Genomic DNA, 18,306 nt, shown 5'->3' on the forward strand with positions numbered 1-18,306 from the left:
ACTGTGTAATAATGACATTTATTGAAAAGGGTTCAAAGAAGACCTACATTTCAACATTCAGGTTTGAGCTGAAGCCTCGACTGGATGAGCCGAGGAGGACGGGGAACAGAGGCAAGCTGAAGTACAGAGAGGAGAGCCGTCTGAAATCAGGTAAATCACTGACAATTACTTTCAAATGTTATAAAAACAGTTTTAGGAGACATTTAAGCATTTGTTTTTCTTGTCACAATGTTGTAAGATGTTTGTATATGAAGTTTCTTCTGCTCCCCAAGGCTGCATTTATTAAATAAAAAACAGTAATATTGTGAAATATGTAAAACAACCGTTTTCTATCTGAATGTTTTAAAATGTCATTTATTTCTGTGATCAAAGCTGATTTTTCAGCATCATTACTCCACTTCAGTGTCACATGGTCCTTCAGAAATCATTCTAATATGATGATTTGCTGCTCAAGAAATAATTCCTAATTATTTCTTATTTTTTGTGCAAACCATGATACATTTGTACAGGGTTTTTCATCAGGAACAGCATTTATTTGAAATAGAAATATTTTTTAACATTATTAAATGTCTTTACTGTCACTTTTGATCAATTTAATGTTTCCTTGCTGAATAAAACTATTGATATTACAGTTAAATTGCTTACACACAATTTCTTTTAAACTATGGCTCCATTTCTCAAAATTCTACACACAAAACATGCACACAAGATGCAAAACCTCACACATCTCTTGCAAAAGCAAACACTTCAATCAAAATGAAAAAAAAGTTTTTGCATAGTAACTGCACATAGACATTAAAAAAATATTTAAATTGCAGTGATTTCCGAATGAAATGTGAAAGAGCTGTTAGTTTTTAATGATGTGTCTACTGTAAAGAACTGTTTAGAGTTTTGTATGTTTTTACAATTGTAAAGGAGATAATGTGTTTGCAGTATTGGTCTCAAGATTAGGTACATGAGTGAATGGTTTAAGTGGGCCTCAAGTACCACTTTTAGTGTGTGAGCAAAAAAAAAACACTATTCTGGCTCCACGCTTTTGTACAGTAGTGTATACACACAGATTTTTTTTAAACTATTTTATCTTTCACCTGTAGCTTAAGGGGTTATGATATTTGGCAGTTAAAATAACATATCATTCTGACACTTTCACACAGAAACTGCTGATACAGAGAAAACATCTCCTGAAAATCCCCCGGACAGAGTGAAGACGAGTACAGGTATGTACCTTACAAACTATAGAGACCTATACAAGAATATTACAACATTTCAAGATTTGAAATGTTGACAGATTAATTAAAAAAGTGTTGATATTTACACAGCTACACTGTACAAAACAGAAACGTGTTTCCTTTGCTTTTTTCTTGTACAGACGTTGTCAAAACGATCCCCGTTCACTCGGATCCATGAAAACGACTAAAAAGGCTGTATTCTGCCGCCAGGCCAGTAGATGGCGATGTCACTTTCTAGAGAAACCACATGCATGTAGACCGAAAGTAATACCAGAGAATGTCTAATAAGGCGAGAAGTTTCACTCTCAGTAAACTTCCGGCTTCTGAACTGGTTGCAGTTTCACTCTGGTTCCATATGAGGGCGCTCACAGGACGAGTGCAGAATGAATGGAGGTCTATGGCGCTATACCCCTCAAAATCCACTTTTCGTAGGATATAATTTTTTGTCTAGTAATTTGAATATTGTATTCGAAAGGAGATGCAAAGAAATTACACACTGCTGGGTGTTAGATTTTTTAGAGTCACTTATTTGCTTTAAAAAGTCTTTTAAAGTGTCAATGACGTCATACACATCGTACGACCAGAGATACTGCTTTACGGCAATCCTTCAGTCACTTTGGTGCACTTTCTTTTCTCTCGAGGCATCGACAGCACAGCTGACAGGAAAACACACGTGCTAGAAGAGTTTTTGTTTTGTTTGTTTCTGGTCCCGCTTCGGATGACACGATGCCATCAAGCGTTATCTCTGGTCGTAATCAGTCCTTCACTGACCAATTAGCATTCATTAGCAGAATGCTAGCGTGTTATTATGGGCAACAACATTTCAACTTGTAAGAAATTGAAAGGACTTAAGTACTCGTTCATTCAACTTTAGACCTATAACCCATGTTGAATTTGCAAAACCTACCATCAAATCTGAGATTTCTCAAAGGCAATCGGATGAAAGAGACAAATTTAGCCGTCTAGCTCCATAGACTCCCATTCATTTTGCTCTCATGGGCGATCGCCCCCAGTGGAACTCTGGTGGAACTACAACCAAAATTCGGTACAATAGAGCTTAATAGGGAGCGGGCAGGCTCTCCGTGGACGGGCTCTGGTAATACGCATGCGCATGAAGTTGCTGTTTTCACAAATTCACTTTTTTGTAGTTTACACGGAGACAATAAACGTATTGTTTACACAACACCATTTTCAACTAAAAACTGAAATCTTTTTATGCATCTTGGCCATTAATTTTCACGACAATGGCAATGCAAACTTTTGAAAATGGGTTTTAAAGTGCAAGTGTTTTTTACAAAAATGCGAATTTGTGAAAACAGTGATGTAATGCGCATGAGTATTACGTGTTCAGTCTATAGGCGTGTAGTTTTTCTTTACAAAGTGACATCGCCATCTACTGGCCTGGCAGCAGAATACAGCGTTTTTAGTCGTTTTCATGGATCTGTGTGATTGGTTTGACAACGTTGTCGTCTGTACAAGAAAAATTCTACAGAAAAACTTTTCCATTTTTAGTAGCCTACATCGTTGTTGTGTAAACGGTACTAAGGCTGCATCCGAAATCATATACTCTCTAGGTACTTATTTTGAATAAATGCATAATGACCGCTAAAAAAGTAATCTGAACGTACTACATACGCCATGTTGTCATTATCATGTGACCTACAGCGTCGTTTCACTGCCATTCCCAAATCCTCTCCCGTGGCCTCATGGGATAGTAAAGTGCACACCATCATAATGCACACTTCAGAATCTCTGCAGAAGTAGTAGATCATCCGGGTACTTTTTGCCTTATCTTTTATGAGTACTGTGAACTTGGACATACTTCTTTTATCACATACTGTTTTTCGCCAACTATATAGTAGGGAAGTATGCGATTTCAGACGCAGCCTAAATGTCAATGCAGGGTAGAGTGTAGATTTGGAAACAGATTTCTTTAAATTGCATTCAGAAGACACTTGGGTCTCGTCATGCCTGTAGCCAATTATCTGCCACATTTAATTACCCCATTGCCTTGACCATAGCAAGTCACATGACTGATGAGTTCTCTATATGTACATCTTATTCAAGTTCATGACTTTAGTGTGTTTCACTGCAGATGTTGCACTGAATAAAACGGCCAGCAGTAGTTCAGGTGAGTGTGCTATTTCTAATGAATCAGTTTTACATTCACTAAGATATTAATGTGCTACTTCTTAATTTAGGTTTAAGGTGTGACATTTGTTTCACATTTAAAATTTAGAGTGCTGAATCTATTTCAGAACAAAGTGGATACATTAATTCATTTTGCATAGAATTAAACTAAAGTTAAAAGCAGTTTTTCTTGGGCTACATATGGTTATTATAAATAACCATGAACATTCTATATTAAAATATCTAATACAAAATAAACATGATTTCAATGTTAAAATTATTGGTAATACTTTACAATGAGGGCTAATTTAAGATTTATGCATTAACTGACAATGAAGAATATATTTTTACAGTATTTATTAACCTTTGTTGATGCTAGTTCAGTGTATTAATGTTAACAGATGCAGCTGTTGATATCAATGTATTGATAAACTTTGAGATTAACATTTATCTAAGATTAATGCCGTAGAAGTTTAAACCTTATTTTAAATTGTTACCAAAATAACACTGGGGCTACAAACTAATACTGATCCTCAAAATGAGCTCAATACTATAAACATCAATGATTTCAATGCGTTCTTCTGAGAAGAGTGCTGTAGGTGTAAAGGTGGAGCATCTCTATTGTGGTTTGAGGACCTGAACTGCTTCGGCCTGTTTGTTGTAGTGATTCCGACTGTTTTCCAGGTGCAGTGGTTGAGTTTTTGGATCCCCAGCAGCCGGTTGTGGCTCGTGTCGGAGAAAGCGCTCGACTGCACTGCCGTTTCAGAAGCTCTGGGCCGGTGGCTTTCTGCTGGATTCGTGACCGAGAAAAGGTGTGACCCGTTTGTGAAAATCCAGAGCCTTGCAGAGGTCAGCTCAAACCCTGATCAAACTCACCTGTTGCTCCATAGACCTTGATCAGCTTATTCAGGTGTCTTTGATTAGGGTTTGAGGAAGCCTAATGTGATGCTCTACACCTGTGGTTTCTCACCTGTGAACTTAAGGAGATCTGGACTTATACCAGTTAGTTAGAAGTCACTGAGAAGAGAGGTGAAGTTGGTGTAGAGAAATGCTTTGTTGGTTTATTTAATGCAGTGATTGTGGCCACTGTTTTCAAGATCTCTCCACGAGTCAGTTTGCCTGTCTTCTGTTAGGTTGTGTTGGAAGGGCCGCGAGCGAGTGTGGAGAGCAGCAGCAGTAGCAGCACCCTGGTTCTCTCCAAGCTTCTTCCTGTAGATGCAGGACGTTATTCTCTTTTTGTTCGTAACCGAGGAGGAACCGCTCACTGGACTGCAAACCTCAGTGTCATTGGTAAGACCCTTTTTTTTTTTTTGTTGTCATTTATTTTGGCTTAGGTGTTGGTAATTGTACATGCTTTTATTTATTTTTCTATTTAGATTTTTTTTTTTTTGTTAGTAACTCTGCTTGCCACTTATTTGAGCTTTTTATTTATTAATTGGCTTTTATTTAGATTTTCTTGTTTGCTTTTCATAATTCTGTGCTTTTGTCATTTTTATTAGTTTTTTATATTTCCATTTAGCTGTAGTCATTTATTTTTTTGATACATAAAGTTTTATAAATTGTGCTTTTATTACTTTAATATCCATTTAGCTTTAACTTTTTTATTCGTTTATTTTACATTTTGGTTTGTTTTATATGCTTTTGTCGTTTACTTTATTTAGCTTTAGTTAGTTTTTTTTTTTTTTAAATTTAGCACAAGTATGTGCTTGTCATATTTTTGGTCCTATTTACTTTTTTGTATTTATTTTGAACTGGCTTTTTTAGTTGTTTATCATAATTCTATGTGCTCTTGTCATTTTATTAGTTAGTTTTTCATATGTTTACCTGTGGTTATATTAATTAACCTTTTTATATATTTTGTTAAAGTTTTAGAAATGTCACTTTTCATCTTTATTAGTTTTTATTAAATCTATTTAGCTTTAATTTATATTTATCAGTTTTGGTCATTTTAGAACTGCAACTTAACTTTATTTCAGCTAGTTGCCCAGGAAATTACAGATTTTTTTTAAATTGGATTTATTTCAGTTTTATTAGTATTTTAGTTAATACCACTCGTTTGTCCACTTTGTTTCTCCCCAGATTGTCCCGACCCTCCAGTCTCGTGTCCGTTCGTGTCCCAGCTGACCTGCAGGTCTCTGGTTCTGTCGTGGTCTGGGCCGAGCTTCGACGGAGGATCTGCCGTCACTGCATATGTCGTAGAACGTCAGAGACTGGACCAACACAAGCTCGGGGACTGGACTGTACTCACTGACCAGTGTCAGAACACCTCGTATCGGGTCCGCTCTGGTCTCGACCCGCAGGGACAGTATCGCTTCAGAGTTCGTGCCTGCAACGTAGTGGGAGTCAGTGACCCCAGTGAGGAGACCGACTGCATTGAGATGAACACTGCAGGTAAACCATTATAAATTAACTTCTAACGATGCTCTTTTTACACATACACACATAACATGCTGTATTAATTCATTTAAGAAGTCAGTGTTCCTCAAGCAAGAGACTAAAGCAAGATTAATGTTAGTTAAGCCACAACAGGAAGTGACCTCATATGTGGACGTTGTGACTGACACCAGACATAAAGTCAGGGATCATTATCAAGTCCGTGAAAAACTGGGAATGTGAGTATCAGCCTCTTTATAAAATGTAAAATTGGGATTTAAGTTGGTCATCCCAAACAAAAATATCTTAATATACCTCCTCACAGGGGAGCGTTTGGGGAAGTGTACAGGATGACCCATAAGCAGACGGGTCAGGTGTGTGCGGGTAAATTCTACCGGGCCCGTGTCTTCAGAGAGAAAATGGCGGCGCGGCAAGAAATCAAGCTGATGAGCGAACTACGCCATCCGAAGCTGGTGCAGTGTCTCGCAGCCTACGACACGTCGTCTGAGATAGTCATGGTTCTGGAGTTGTGAGTTTTTTCAAAAGTTACTTTAAAATTTCACATTAAATGGCGTTTGCTTCTGCATGCATAACAAACAGTTCTAAAATGTGCTATGGAACTATTGCACTTAGTGATTAAATGACCATTTTCATTAAGTGAACTTCCTTTAAGACAGTATTTTTATTCAGTTGCTCACAGGTCTTTTTTTTGAATACTTAAATGCATTTAAGTCCCTAGAATGATACTCGTAGGTAGAGCATGTTTTCAGTTTCTGTATTTAAAAACATTAAGTTGGTCTAATTCTTCAAACTTGTTCTTTTTACCCACCAAAAATGTTTGAGAATTTCTTCTGAAAGTTGAGGAAAATGTCTCTAATGTTTCTAATATAAATGTCTTGAAGCATTGCAGGCGGTGAGCTGTTTGAACGGATTATAGATGAGAATTTCGAGCACACGGAAACCAACAGTGTGAACTACATGCGTCAGATCCTGGAAGGAGTCCAGTACATGCATCGCAAACGCATCATTCACCTCGACCTGAAGCCAGAGAACATCGTCTGTGTGAACAGCACTGGGACGCTCATCAAGATCATTGACTTTGGATTGGCCCGCAAACTTGGTGAGTTTTTTGTTGCTTTTAGTTGTGTATTTTATCTGGAGCAAAGTTAGGCCTTGAACTCAAATGAGTCCCCACTCTTTCACAATACGCTCTGTTAGAGCTGCACGATTCTGGATAAATGGTTTAAAATGGAGATCCCGATTCTCCCACGATTGTAAATAAATAACTAAAGTAATTTACTAGAGGTTCTAACAAAACGTTAATTGCTAAATCTTTATTTTATTTTTTGGTTAAATGTACTCTAACTTCACTTGTTTCATTACTGAATCAGTGTTTTTGAACAAATCTCTCAAATGATTCAGTCAGACTTTTTTTTTTTTAAAGTCACTTGTCTTCACCTACTGGTGTAATGATGTAATTGATACAATCTTTACTTTCAAAAGGTGATCGACTCCATTTTGTTCGCTACCGTAGACATCAGTGTTTATCCCGACTATAAACTTAACCCAGTACTTCTGTGATATTTTTAATTATTGTAAGACAGAAATGATCGTGTAGTTGGAAAAAGTCTGTGAAGGAAGGGGTTTGTACTCTTCAAAGGTTTAATAAACGTAGTTTGATCGTTGTCATTTAGACATGAGATCGTGTGGGTGTTTGAATCAAGATTTCAACCTTTTAACGATTAATTGTGCCGCTCTACCCTCCGTTCCACCAAAGAAACGTTCATTCCAAAGTAAACTTTATTTGCTATTCACAATTTATAAAACCTACATTTATTCTTTGCAGTCCATTCTTTCACGTCTGGTTTCAGTGTCTGTTACGTTGGGTTGTTGGGGAAAAGCCACATGAGGTGTCCCTTTGAGCATTCCCACTGAATGCGGACGAGGCTCCCTGACGTTAACGTTTTAAACTCCAGAACCGGCTCTCCACACTGATGGCAGGTTCTAAAAAGTCCTGTCAAACTGGATTTGTTGACCATCCATTTCACTTCCTTCTGATCATCTTTTCCTCTTGTCATTGAAATGGGTTCTAATGCTCCATCAGTTAAGGACCTCATGACATTTAAACGCTCTTCCAGTCGCTGTGTAGTCTGTGCCAGTTCATCCTAGAAGACAGAAAACAAATGGTGAGCTAACTGGATATATTTTGCCAGTGTGCATTTTGGAAACATTTGACTAAATTTGATTCTCGTGGTGTTCACATCTTAACCGATCTGAAGGCTTAAGCATTGTAGACCAGATTTTTTACAAAACATTTTCAAGTAAACTAAATAAGCGGATTACGTTAAGCAGCCATCGTGTGTCCAAATCTGTTAAACCATCCCAGGATGCAATGATTTCGGTTGAATATCTAGAGCAGTGGTGTTAAATCCTGCTCCTGTGGGGTCACCATCCTGCAAAGTTTGGTTCCAACCCCTATTAAACGCCTGAATTGGCTAATCAAGGTCTTGCTAGGCATACAGGAAACTTCCAGGCAGGTGTTGAGGCAAGTTGGGAGTTAAACTATGCAGGACAGTGGCCCTCCAGGACCGAGTTTAGACACCCCGGTCTAGAGTGTTAGTAAGTATTGATGACTTTACTAAAATGTTAAAGGGATAGTTCACCCAAAAATGAAAATTCTGTCAGTAATTACTCACCCTCATGTTGTTACAACCCCGTAAGACATTCGTTAATCTTCGGAACACAAATTAAGATATTTTTGATTAAATCTGAGAGTTGTCTCATTCCTCCATAGGCTTCTAAGGGACTGAAACTTGCTGGCCCAGAAAATGTATTAAAGACATCGTTAATATAGTCCAAGTGACTACAGTGGCTCAATCTTAAGTTTATAAAGCGACGAGAATACTTTTTTGTGCGCAAAAATAACGACTTTATTCCACTTTTCATTTCCTTCTCTCTGGGCCTCGGGTCTTTTCACGTAGTGTTTAAGCGTAGCGCATCTGTGTTGCACGTCACCACGTATCACACATGACCCGCGTCGGCCAATAGTGAGCCTATGTGGTGACGTGCAACACAGACGCGCTACGCTTAAACACTATGTGAAAAGACCCGAGGCCCAGAGAGAAGGAAATGAAAAGTGAAATTAAGTCGTTATTTTTGTTTGTTTTTACGCACAAAGTATTCTCGTCGCTTTATAAACTTAAGATTGAGCCACTGTAGTCACTTGGACTATATTAACGATGTCTTTAATACATTTTCTGGGCCAGCAAGTTTCAGTCCCTTAGAAGCCTATGGAGGAGTGAGACAACTCTCAGATTTAATCAAAAATATCTTAATTTGTGCTCCGAAGATGAACGAAGGTCTTACGGGGTTGGAACAACATGAGGGTGAGTAATTACTGACAGAATTTTCATTTTTGGGTGAAATGAAACTTTAAACTATTACTGTTCACTTAACTAAGAAATGTGAAACTAGTCCTGAAAAGTGTCCATTTTTCACAGGAAAGACCATTTGTAGTACAGTTTTACCGACCTTTATTTCCTCCCAGTTCATTGCATTGTCTTCCTCTGTAGTTGTGCTTGAAGACGAACTATGACGAGCAAAGCTGTACTGATCAGACCCATCATTTTGTCTTTCAGGCTGTGCTTGTTTAACCTAAACAGAAAATAGTGACTTAGTACTAGTAAGAAGGGCAAAATTGTGTACAGTTTACACAACTCTACATTTAATACATATGTGCAGATCGCCCATTTTAGGACTTGAATGTTAGCCACTATTTATAACCATTTGCACAAAATTTGAGGGGAAAAGCTTAAGAAAAAAACTGCTGGATTGTAAACACTGTAATAATGGCATAACCAAACTAGTATTGAAGTAGGACTTACCGGTTTATATGGCCAATGGGAAGGAAGGTCATAGCGCATGCTAAGGACCTCAACGTTTGTGGGCTGGGGATCCGGACTAGGCTGAGATTCGGAGTCCGACTGGCGGTCTGAACTGGGCTGAGAGTGGTCTGTTGACTGGCGGTCTGAACTGGGCTGAGAGTGGTCTGTTGACTGGCGGTCTGAACTGGGCTGAGAGTGGTCTGTTGAGTGGGGGTCTTTGCTGGCATGACATTGATCTGTTGAGTAGGGGTCTGGACTGGGCTGAGATGAATCCCAAGACAATCCATGTCTTAAATTAGTAACTTGTTGAATCGGATGCAGTGTAAACCAAATTCCTTTGTCTAATAGTCTGACAAGACCTACTGGTATTTAGCAGTAGCAAATAACCATTAAAAAAGTATTTTAGGCAGACTGTGCTTGTGCAATTAACTATTTTCTTCCATACCTCAGTTTGCGGTGCAGCTCTTGCTTTCCGCGGTCGTCCTCTCTTTCTCTGAGATGCACTGGATTGGTCTTGTGAAAGATGTTCACCACACACCCTTAATAAACGAAAAATTAGAGAATATGAACACTAACGTTTGGTAATTCTGTACTGGAGTAACGCTGGCAATCGTTAATGACGCAAATAGTAAACCTCCCCAATCTACACTATGTAATTTATGCTTTAGATCGACACCAATGATTGATTGGATTGATTTTTTTACACTCAGCCCCATAACCTTACCTGTCCACAGTGTCCAGCAAGAAGAAAGCCAGCTCTGGGTCGGATTTGAACCCCTTCAGCTCGCGCAACTGTCGCCATCGCTCAAAAGCCCTGCCGATATTGATTCTAGTTTTGTTGCGGATTCTGTCGCATTCTCTCTTCCTCTCTGCGTGTTGAGGCGCTTTTGCTTTGACCACGGGTGTTTCTTCATAGGTCAAGCAATCCATAATCAATCTAATGACTATTTCCAAAGTTACAAGACTTTTATTGCAGCCACTCGCGAGCTACAATCTATTCCCCCTCCACAGCCCGCGCGCTGGACATTCTTCGCTGTGTTTACACCATGTTTACACGTGACGTAAACGCGCGGTTTCGTACTAAACCACCAGACCCACCACTCTTAAAGGGATAGTTCACCCCAAAATGAAAATGGCTATTTTCTCTCTTTCTTTTGTCTATACTATTTGTGTTTACTCACCCTTTTGTTGTTCCAAAGCCTTTAAGTTTCTTATGTTGAACTAAAAATATATTTAAGATTTTGTACTCCTACGGTGGCCGTGTTATTTTTTTACAGTCTATGATTAACGTTATTCCTAGACGTCGTTCTGGCGTTGTGTACAGCACAACCATGCTATAGTTAAGCCAAGCAACTATAAAACTTAGAATTTACACAAATAGGCTGAATTACCTGTCGAGAAGATAGCAGGCAACTTCGGCGTCCCTTTTAAAATCCTTGCTCCTCATGAGCTCTTTCCATCTTGGAAAAGCCACTCCAATATTGACTTTGGTCTTGTTGATTTTCCTGTCGCGTTGTCGTTTTAATTCTCTCTTTCCCATTCTTGACGACTCTATTACATGTCCTCGAGAATAGACGTGATCCTCCATCTTCAACAGGCTTTCAAATCTGCTGGCAGAGAGTAATCTCCCCCTCGGCATTCGTCACGTCGCCAAGCGCGAAAGCAAAGTATTGACGAAAGGCGAAGCTTGAATTTCTTGGTATGTCCCTCTTTGGCTACTGTATCTTCAAGATGGAGGCGCAACTCGCTCGTATGGATTCTGATTCTGAATGGCAGATTCTACGCTTCGAGAATACTTTATTAGTTGGTGGAAGTAATTAAACCTGAATGAGCACACCATTTTGAAAGAAGAATTATTATTTTTATTTTTGTTTGTTGCTCATCAACTTAAATTACACAGTATAGCTTTAATAGTAGTTATTGACTTCCATAGTTTTTTTTTTCTCTTCTTACTATTGAAGTCAATGGCTACTGTAAACTGTTTGGTTACCAACATTCTTCAAAATATTGTTTTCAGCACTAGAGAGAAACTCGTAAAGGTTTGGAACAACATGAGGATGAATGACTGAATTAATTTTTTTGGGTTAAAACTACCTTTAAACCCCATTCCCATACTGCAAACATGTTGCTTTGTCAAAACAGTTTATTTTAATGTACACGCTAATAACTTACCCAGGACAGTCCAATACAATGTTTGTAATGCAAGTAGAATGCTCTTTTTATTAAGTTATTTCACTTAAGGACTTTAGTAAGATTATGCTTGAAAAGGTGTGGGTTTTTTTTCGTATGTTAATTTAAAAAGAAATTGTATAATATGAATTGTTTGCTTGGTTTTATTGTATTTATGATATTTGTATTTTTGTAATTGAATTTTTGCCATGAAAATATCCTTAGATGCTGACATGGCATTAAATAAAACAAGCTATATTTAATTTAAGGCAATAAATTCAGTAGTTACATGTCCTGCTCTCCTTCTACACTTTATGTAGATACACAAACCAATACTGCCATCTGTTGACATGGATAAGCATGCCATTTGTATGTACATTACACTGTTTAAACTGCCCATAATCAGAACTCCGAATAAATTAATCTGACCTATAAAGAAAAGTAGCAACTTGGGCATTTTTACTCCGGGTTTTCTCCGTCATAAAATCTTTCCACCTTGTTAAAATGACGGATTTGACAGCAGTCTTGAACTGAAGTCTTCTTCACACTGACAGCTATCGACGTGGACGCAGCATTACACTATATCCCACAAGTACAGATTCAATGACACGATACTCATTACTTAAAACATGTGTACACAATGTAATTCATTACCTGTCCAGCAGATAACGAGCAACTTCTGCGTCATTCTTCATGCCCCTTTCCACCTTCAGCGCTTTCCAGCTGGAATAGGCCGCGCCGATGTTTACTCTGTTTTTCTGCCTCAGTCTATCTCTTTCTCTCTTTTCATCTGTCCTCTTTCGCTTCCACGACAGAGTTTGTAATGTCCCTGCGGCTAATGCATAACCGTGGTCCATTATTTAATGCTCTGAGCCGCATTCAATGTTAAAAGACTTTGGCAGAGAGAGATTAGTGAGGTGGAGGTTGTCAACTTTTGGTTGTTTTACAACAAGTTCGTCTTCTCTTAAAGTGCAGTGTTTTACAAAGCTACAAAAAAGTTACATAATTAAACAGTCTTTGTTACTTTCCCGTGGCGTTATCATAGAAATAGGTTACCAGAACAACAGAAATAAGCTGTCGTTGGCGTTTTGACAAGAGTTTGACGTCTCCTTCAAGGAAAGGGTATCTGACCATAGACATGTTTCAGCCAATGAGCAAGACGCGTTTGGTCATGTGACATCAACATTGAACCAAATGTGGAAGCGTTTCCAATATAAACGCGGGTCCTAGAGGTAACATTATTTTTCCAATTATATTCCCCTGACATTTTCTTCTTTGGCCATCTCTCTTTCTACATGTCCCGTTTGATCACTCCTCCATCATGAGTGGATATGGTGCAGTCAGGACTATGTACAGACACTTTATTTATTTTTTCCCAACACATATGGAACAGACATCTAACAAATATTCACAAAATTGTTAGTTTGGGTTGGGTGTTAATTGCAATTTTCAACAGCGCTGCCTAGAATTTGCTTACTGCACCTTTATTCAAGAAATATTTATCAAGGACAGATATGCAAATGTACTTTTTTTTTTTTTTGCATATTTTGTGCCAAATTAGACTGGTAGCATGTTAATTTGTACTGCCGAACACTTGAGTACTATAAACTGGAATAGGCTGGACTAAGTCACATGGGACTACTTTAACACTTAAAAAGGCCATGTGGGAGTTACTTTGTATTATAATAAAAATATAACCTTTTTGGGCCCTTGCAGAGCCTGGGAAAAAGCTAATGGTGACTCATGGGACTCCAGAGTTTGTGGCCCCGGAGGTCATCAATTATGAACCTGTAGATCTGGTCACGGACTTGTGGAGCATCGGCGTCATCTGCTATATTCTGTAAGGACTACAAATGGAGCCATTTGACTACCACTGGAACATTTTTGACTAATATGTGCATTTTTGGTTTCTGTAATGCTTCCATTTCCACGCTTTTCCAGACTGAGTGGCGAGTCTCCATTCCAGGGAAACAGTGATGCGGAAACCTTGGCTCTGGTTACTAGAGCACAATGGGAGTTTGAGCCTGAGAGTTTTGATGATATCACGGATGAGGCCAAGGATTTGATCAGCGGCCTACTGATGAAGGATATGAGGTGACTGATGGATGGTTTTGCTTTAATCTTACCTTCTCTAATTGCCCATTTTCAGTCAACATTCAAAATGCAAGTGGTCTAAGTCACCTGTTTTAAGGTAGTATGCAGTGTTTAATTTCAATTTACACTCCTAGAACAAGACTGTCCTGTGAGAAGGCTTTAGCTCATCCCTGGATGGCCTTATTTGACGACTCAAACTCAAGATCAACTAAATCCCTTAACAAAGACAAGATGAGAAGATACCTGGCCCTACAGAAATGGAAGGTATGAAAATCCGCTTGCAGTTGTTTTGGTATAAAACTCCCTGATGGCTTTCATCACTTCGTTCAAGTGGTCATAAATACTACTTTTTACCTCTTTGGTAAACTGCGTATCGTTTCTGTCTTGCAGAAAACCGGTAAAGCCCTTTTTGCATTAAACAGGATGGCTCGAGGCAGCAAATCTGATGGCACACGTTCTCCCAATTCTGTAGATGGTAAGATGCATGTGAATATCTGCAACTGTGGCGTTCAGGGAGCTTTCTTTTGCGATTTATTTTCGGTTTGGCTAGCGACACGAAAATGACTTGACCTGCAACTACCTGAGGATGAATGGTTTGTCCTCATGATGTCACTGTATTTCAGAGCAAGCTCTGGGAAAAGAGGCTGAACAAGCTGTAGTGTCACTGGAAAAACGGCTGTGGAGTGAACCACGTTTACACCAAGTCCTGCGTGACCGAACCGTGAGCCGTGGAGCCACAGTCAACCTGGCCTGTAAAATACATGGTACTGTTCAGCGTTTCAGATGCCGTCATAAACTAGCAAAATCATTTACTAGTAAAACTCTGTGGACAAAATTAAAACAATTGATGCATGTCTTCAATATCCGCAGTAGAAGTCTGTTAACCCTATAAAGCCTACTGTATCTTATTTGATGCACACATTCAGAGGCCTGAGAAATGATCAACTTTTGTGTCTGTCTTGTGAAATGTTTACTAATTGGCAGAATTGTAACCCTTATATTGTTAGTAAGATTTCAAGATGAACACTTACTGGACAGAAGCAAGTTTACTTGATTGTCCATCTTTTCTTTTTTAGAAAAACATTTTAAAATGTAGCAAATATGATCCATCAGCCTTATTACAATGTAGTTTTAATTGTTGAGGGCAAAACATGAAATGCAGAGCTTTGATCATAAAACTAAGCATTTAAATATAATATACTAATACATAAAGTGCATATAAATATCAGTTGTCACTCTTTATCTCTCAATAATACTGTAAGTAGTCTGCTATTCTCTTTATAAGATCTCATAGATTACAAGTTATCAGAATTTCATAGTTTTTGGACCTATAAATATCAGCAACTGCATCAAATTGCATACAAATTACTCAGTTTGGGCATATGAATTAAATTGAGGCAAGTATGATTTCCATATTATATCATACTCCTATATTAGCCATCCATATGTATCATGATACTCGAATGCATATGAAATATTTTTAGATTGTCTAAAGATTCAATAAACCGTCCCATTTAAAAACATTAGATTTTTCGGACTTCTTTCATGTGTCAGGGTTCGTTAAGGTTTTTATTGGATCATAATTCCCTGGAATGTTTCTGTTTTCGCAGGATATCCTGACCCTGAAGTGATCTGGCTGTTTGATGAGGCGCCGCTGGAGGAGTCCGGACGAGTTCAGATAAATTATGACAATAACGGCATTTGCACGCTCACCCTTGATGACGTACAACCAGGGGATTCTGGGATCTACAAATGCTGTGCATCGAACAGCCTAGGACAGGCGCTGTGTTCAGCCAGACTCTCTGTGCAACTGTGAACCTATGAAGTGGATTTCTGAAGTGGGACACAACTGGGAGAATGTTAGGAACCATGTGCAAAATTTGTTGGAACAAAGCACTTTAAAACTATTTTATCTTATGTCTGATGTCACTAGATGCTGTTGTAATTCACAATTTCTGATTTTTTTTTTTTTTTTTTTTAACCACACACCCTTATTCATATTATCCCTTATTATAGTTCAGTCACTTTTCAGTCAGTTTTACCACACATCATTCATATTATCCCTTATAGTTCAGTCACTTTTCCTTGGTGTGAAATAGTTTGATATTTGCTAGTTTGAGCATTGTTTATCTACAGAAGTTGGACATGGTATTTAATACAGAGAGAGACATTTTAAAAAGTTACATTTGTTGTACATGCTTATGTATATATGAAGAAATGCATTAAAGTTTTATGAAATTAAGGTAACTGTTTTATTTTTAATGGCTAATTTAAAACTATATTCATATTGAGAATTGTTCGCTGTTATATCAAAAATCAACTTATTTTGCTTTGAATCACAGAGTTGTCTATTGTGGGTTAATCTGACATTCATTTCTAACTTTGGTTTTCAGGAGGCACAATATAGATTAATAACCATCTACATGTATCATCTACATCAATCATGTCAAAGCCTTTTTCAGTGAAAATAACTTAAAGTAAAATGAGAAGGTGAACACTAAATATAAACCCATAATATTTCTGACATTAGGCACAAAAATAATCGGTAAACTGTCTGTAAAAGAGCTCATAATCAAAAGAGCTATAACTGATACTGGCTCATTTGCTTAAGAAGAATGCAGGCGTTTGATGCAACAAGATAAATTATTAAAAGAACAGGTTTATGCTTCTGAAATGATCAACTAAGAAAAACTGTTAATATTTCACAAAATTCTGAAAGTGTTGAGATCTGGTTATGCTTTAACAGAAGTCTGTCAAGCACTCAGAGTGAAGATCTGGTTGTCTCTTGCCTCTTTTGAATCCGATGCTGTAGAAGATTCCAGGCTTTCAATACCTAGGGAGACACGCATGCATTATTGATCAGCTGCATGTTCTGAGGTTAATAAAGCACATCCACTGTGTTTGGCGTGTACCTGTCTCTGAGTAACGTCAGGTTCCCACAGTGTGCACAGCACTACGTTAGCATGCTCTATCAGCTTAGCATTCGGCCACTGACTCTTCAGTCTCCTCAAGGCGTCTTCCTCCTTCACACCGTCACGCTGGACTATACGCTTCACTGCCTGAGACAGAGTGTTAACACATCCAGAATCCCAATATTGTTATTTCAATCATGACAACTCTGAATAGTTTTAGCATATGCATATATATATATATATATATATATATATATATATACATACATATACATAGGGATGCAGAAGTCTGTGATATTTAGTAAAAACTTTTTCTTTACAAATTATACTATCAGCATAATAAAATGTACAAAGAGTCACGTGATCAATGGCACTAGCACTTACAGTACCATTAAAAAATTTGGGGTCAGCAAAAAAAAATTTGGCCATAAATGAATACTTTTATTGAGCAAGGATGCATTAAATTGATTAAATGGACATTTTTAGTTATACAAAATTTTTATTTCAAATAAATGCTGTACTTTTGAACTATGTCCATTAAAGAATACTGAAAAAAATGTATCACAATTTACATGTACAACTTTTTCAACACACGTGATTTCAAATGATAAATATTTCTTGAGCAGCAAATCAGCATATTATTATGATTTGTGAAGGATCATGTGACACTGAAGACTGGAGTAATGATGCTGAAAATTCATATTACAATGGAAAACAGTTATTTTGAATTGTAAAAATATTTTATAATATTACTGATTTCATTTTATTTTTGATCAAATGAAAGCAACCTTGGTGAGCAGAAGAGACTTCTTTCAAAAACATAAGAAAAATCTTACCAACCAGTGCACAATCTAAAATATTTTAATATTTCAGGTTGTTTGCATGCTTCTTTGTTTTAAATTTTTCAAAACATTGTGTTTTTTTGTCAGTTAATCGATGTTTTGTTTCTCTTTGCCATCAGATATTGTTAATGAGGATAAGACCATTAACCAAGACCAAAACTGATTTTGAATCCCAGAAAGTGGTCTCGGTCTTTTCAACCTTACAGTATTTAAAAATAAAATAATCGTTGTGGCTATATAAACATTGTGGTACCTCTTCCTCTGGGATGGTGGCCACCCAAACCTCATGCACCAAATATGTCCATCCCGCCTCGAGCAACACAGCCGCATCCACAACGCCAACACGCTTACCTGAAACAGGAAGAGAGAGAATGAATCACACTCACCCAGAAAAGATGTACAATTTAAAACAATTCTGACTGAAGTGGATGAGAGATAAAATGCTTCACCCTCTTCTTTTGCTTGTTTAATTCTTTTCGTCACCAGCAGAGCAATCTCAGGCCACACAATATCTGTCAGAGCTTTCAGACGCTCCTGGAAAACACATACAGAAACATGCACACAAACACAACATGAACAGGATGAAAACGTACTCGGTTACTAACGTAACCTCGGTTCTCTCTAGAAGAGGGAACGAGTACTGCGTTTGAATAAACGCTGCGGAAAAGTCTCT

General features: G+C 37.9%; 3 protein-coding genes across 6 annotated transcripts in view; 1 reads left to right on the forward strand and 2 right to left on the reverse strand.

Moving 5' to 3' along the window:
• Positions 1 to 16,123, forward strand: LOC308682441 (myosin light chain kinase, smooth muscle-like). 2 transcript variants are annotated; one of them, XM_081352158.1, is made up of 15 exons: positions 1 to 150; positions 1,155 to 1,217; positions 3,325 to 3,360; positions 4,044 to 4,171; positions 4,493 to 4,649; positions 5,439 to 5,750; positions 5,875 to 5,971; positions 6,058 to 6,261; positions 6,635 to 6,852; positions 13,502 to 13,625; positions 13,727 to 13,879; positions 14,014 to 14,143; positions 14,270 to 14,354; positions 14,503 to 14,643; positions 15,490 to 16,119. In XM_081352158.1, the coding sequence occupies exons 1-15, from the start codon at positions 12 to 14 to the stop codon at positions 15,693 to 15,695; spliced, it is 2,193 nt and encodes a 730-aa protein (XP_081208284.1). In that variant the 5' UTR covers positions 1 to 11; the 3' UTR covers positions 15,696 to 16,119. The 2 variants fall into 2 exon arrangements, with proteins under 2 accessions (XP_081208284.1, XP_081208285.1); XM_081352159.1 differs by lacking the exons at positions 1 to 150; positions 1,155 to 1,217 and having other exon boundaries at positions 3,085 to 3,360; positions 4,050 to 4,171; positions 15,490 to 16,123.
• Positions 7,081 to 13,112, reverse strand: LOC308682443 (uncharacterized protein). 3 transcript variants are annotated; one of them, XM_081352162.1, is made up of 5 exons: positions 12,440 to 13,112; positions 10,062 to 10,155; positions 9,617 to 9,877; positions 9,264 to 9,386; positions 7,081 to 7,897 (listed from the first exon to the last, which is right to left on the reverse strand). In XM_081352162.1, exons 1-5 carry the CDS (start codon positions 12,640 to 12,642, stop codon positions 7,610 to 7,612), a joined length of 969 nt encoding a protein of 322 aa, XP_081208288.1. In that variant the 5' UTR covers positions 12,643 to 13,112; the 3' UTR covers positions 7,081 to 7,609. The 3 variants fall into 3 exon arrangements, with proteins under 3 accessions (XP_081208288.1, XP_081208287.1, XP_081208289.1); XM_081352161.1 differs by lacking the exon at positions 12,440 to 13,112 and adding an exon at positions 10,341 to 10,695; XM_081352163.1 differs by lacking the exon at positions 12,440 to 13,112 and adding an exon at positions 11,008 to 11,274 and having other exon boundaries at positions 7,475 to 7,897.
• Positions 16,019 to 18,306, reverse strand: part of coasy (CoA synthase) — a 16,035-nt gene continuing 13,747 nt past the window's right edge. The window contains exons 7-10 of the mRNA XM_081352160.1: positions 18,083 to 18,167; positions 17,887 to 17,984; positions 16,792 to 16,938; positions 16,019 to 16,712 (exon numbers count right to left, since the gene is read on the reverse strand). Coding sequence (XP_081208286.1) covers positions 16,641 to 16,712; positions 16,792 to 16,938; positions 17,887 to 17,984; positions 18,083 to 18,167 — 402 coding nt within the window. The 3' untranslated portion in view covers positions 16,019 to 16,640. The remainder of the gene's footprint in view (positions 16,713 to 16,791; positions 16,939 to 17,886; positions 17,985 to 18,082; positions 18,168 to 18,306) is intronic.

This window comes from Scardinius erythrophthalmus, assembly GCF_964197995.2.
Source record: "Scardinius erythrophthalmus genome assembly, chromosome: 22".
In the NCBI taxonomy this organism is placed as follows: Eukaryota; Metazoa; Chordata; class Actinopteri; order Cypriniformes; family Leuciscidae; genus Scardinius; species Scardinius erythrophthalmus.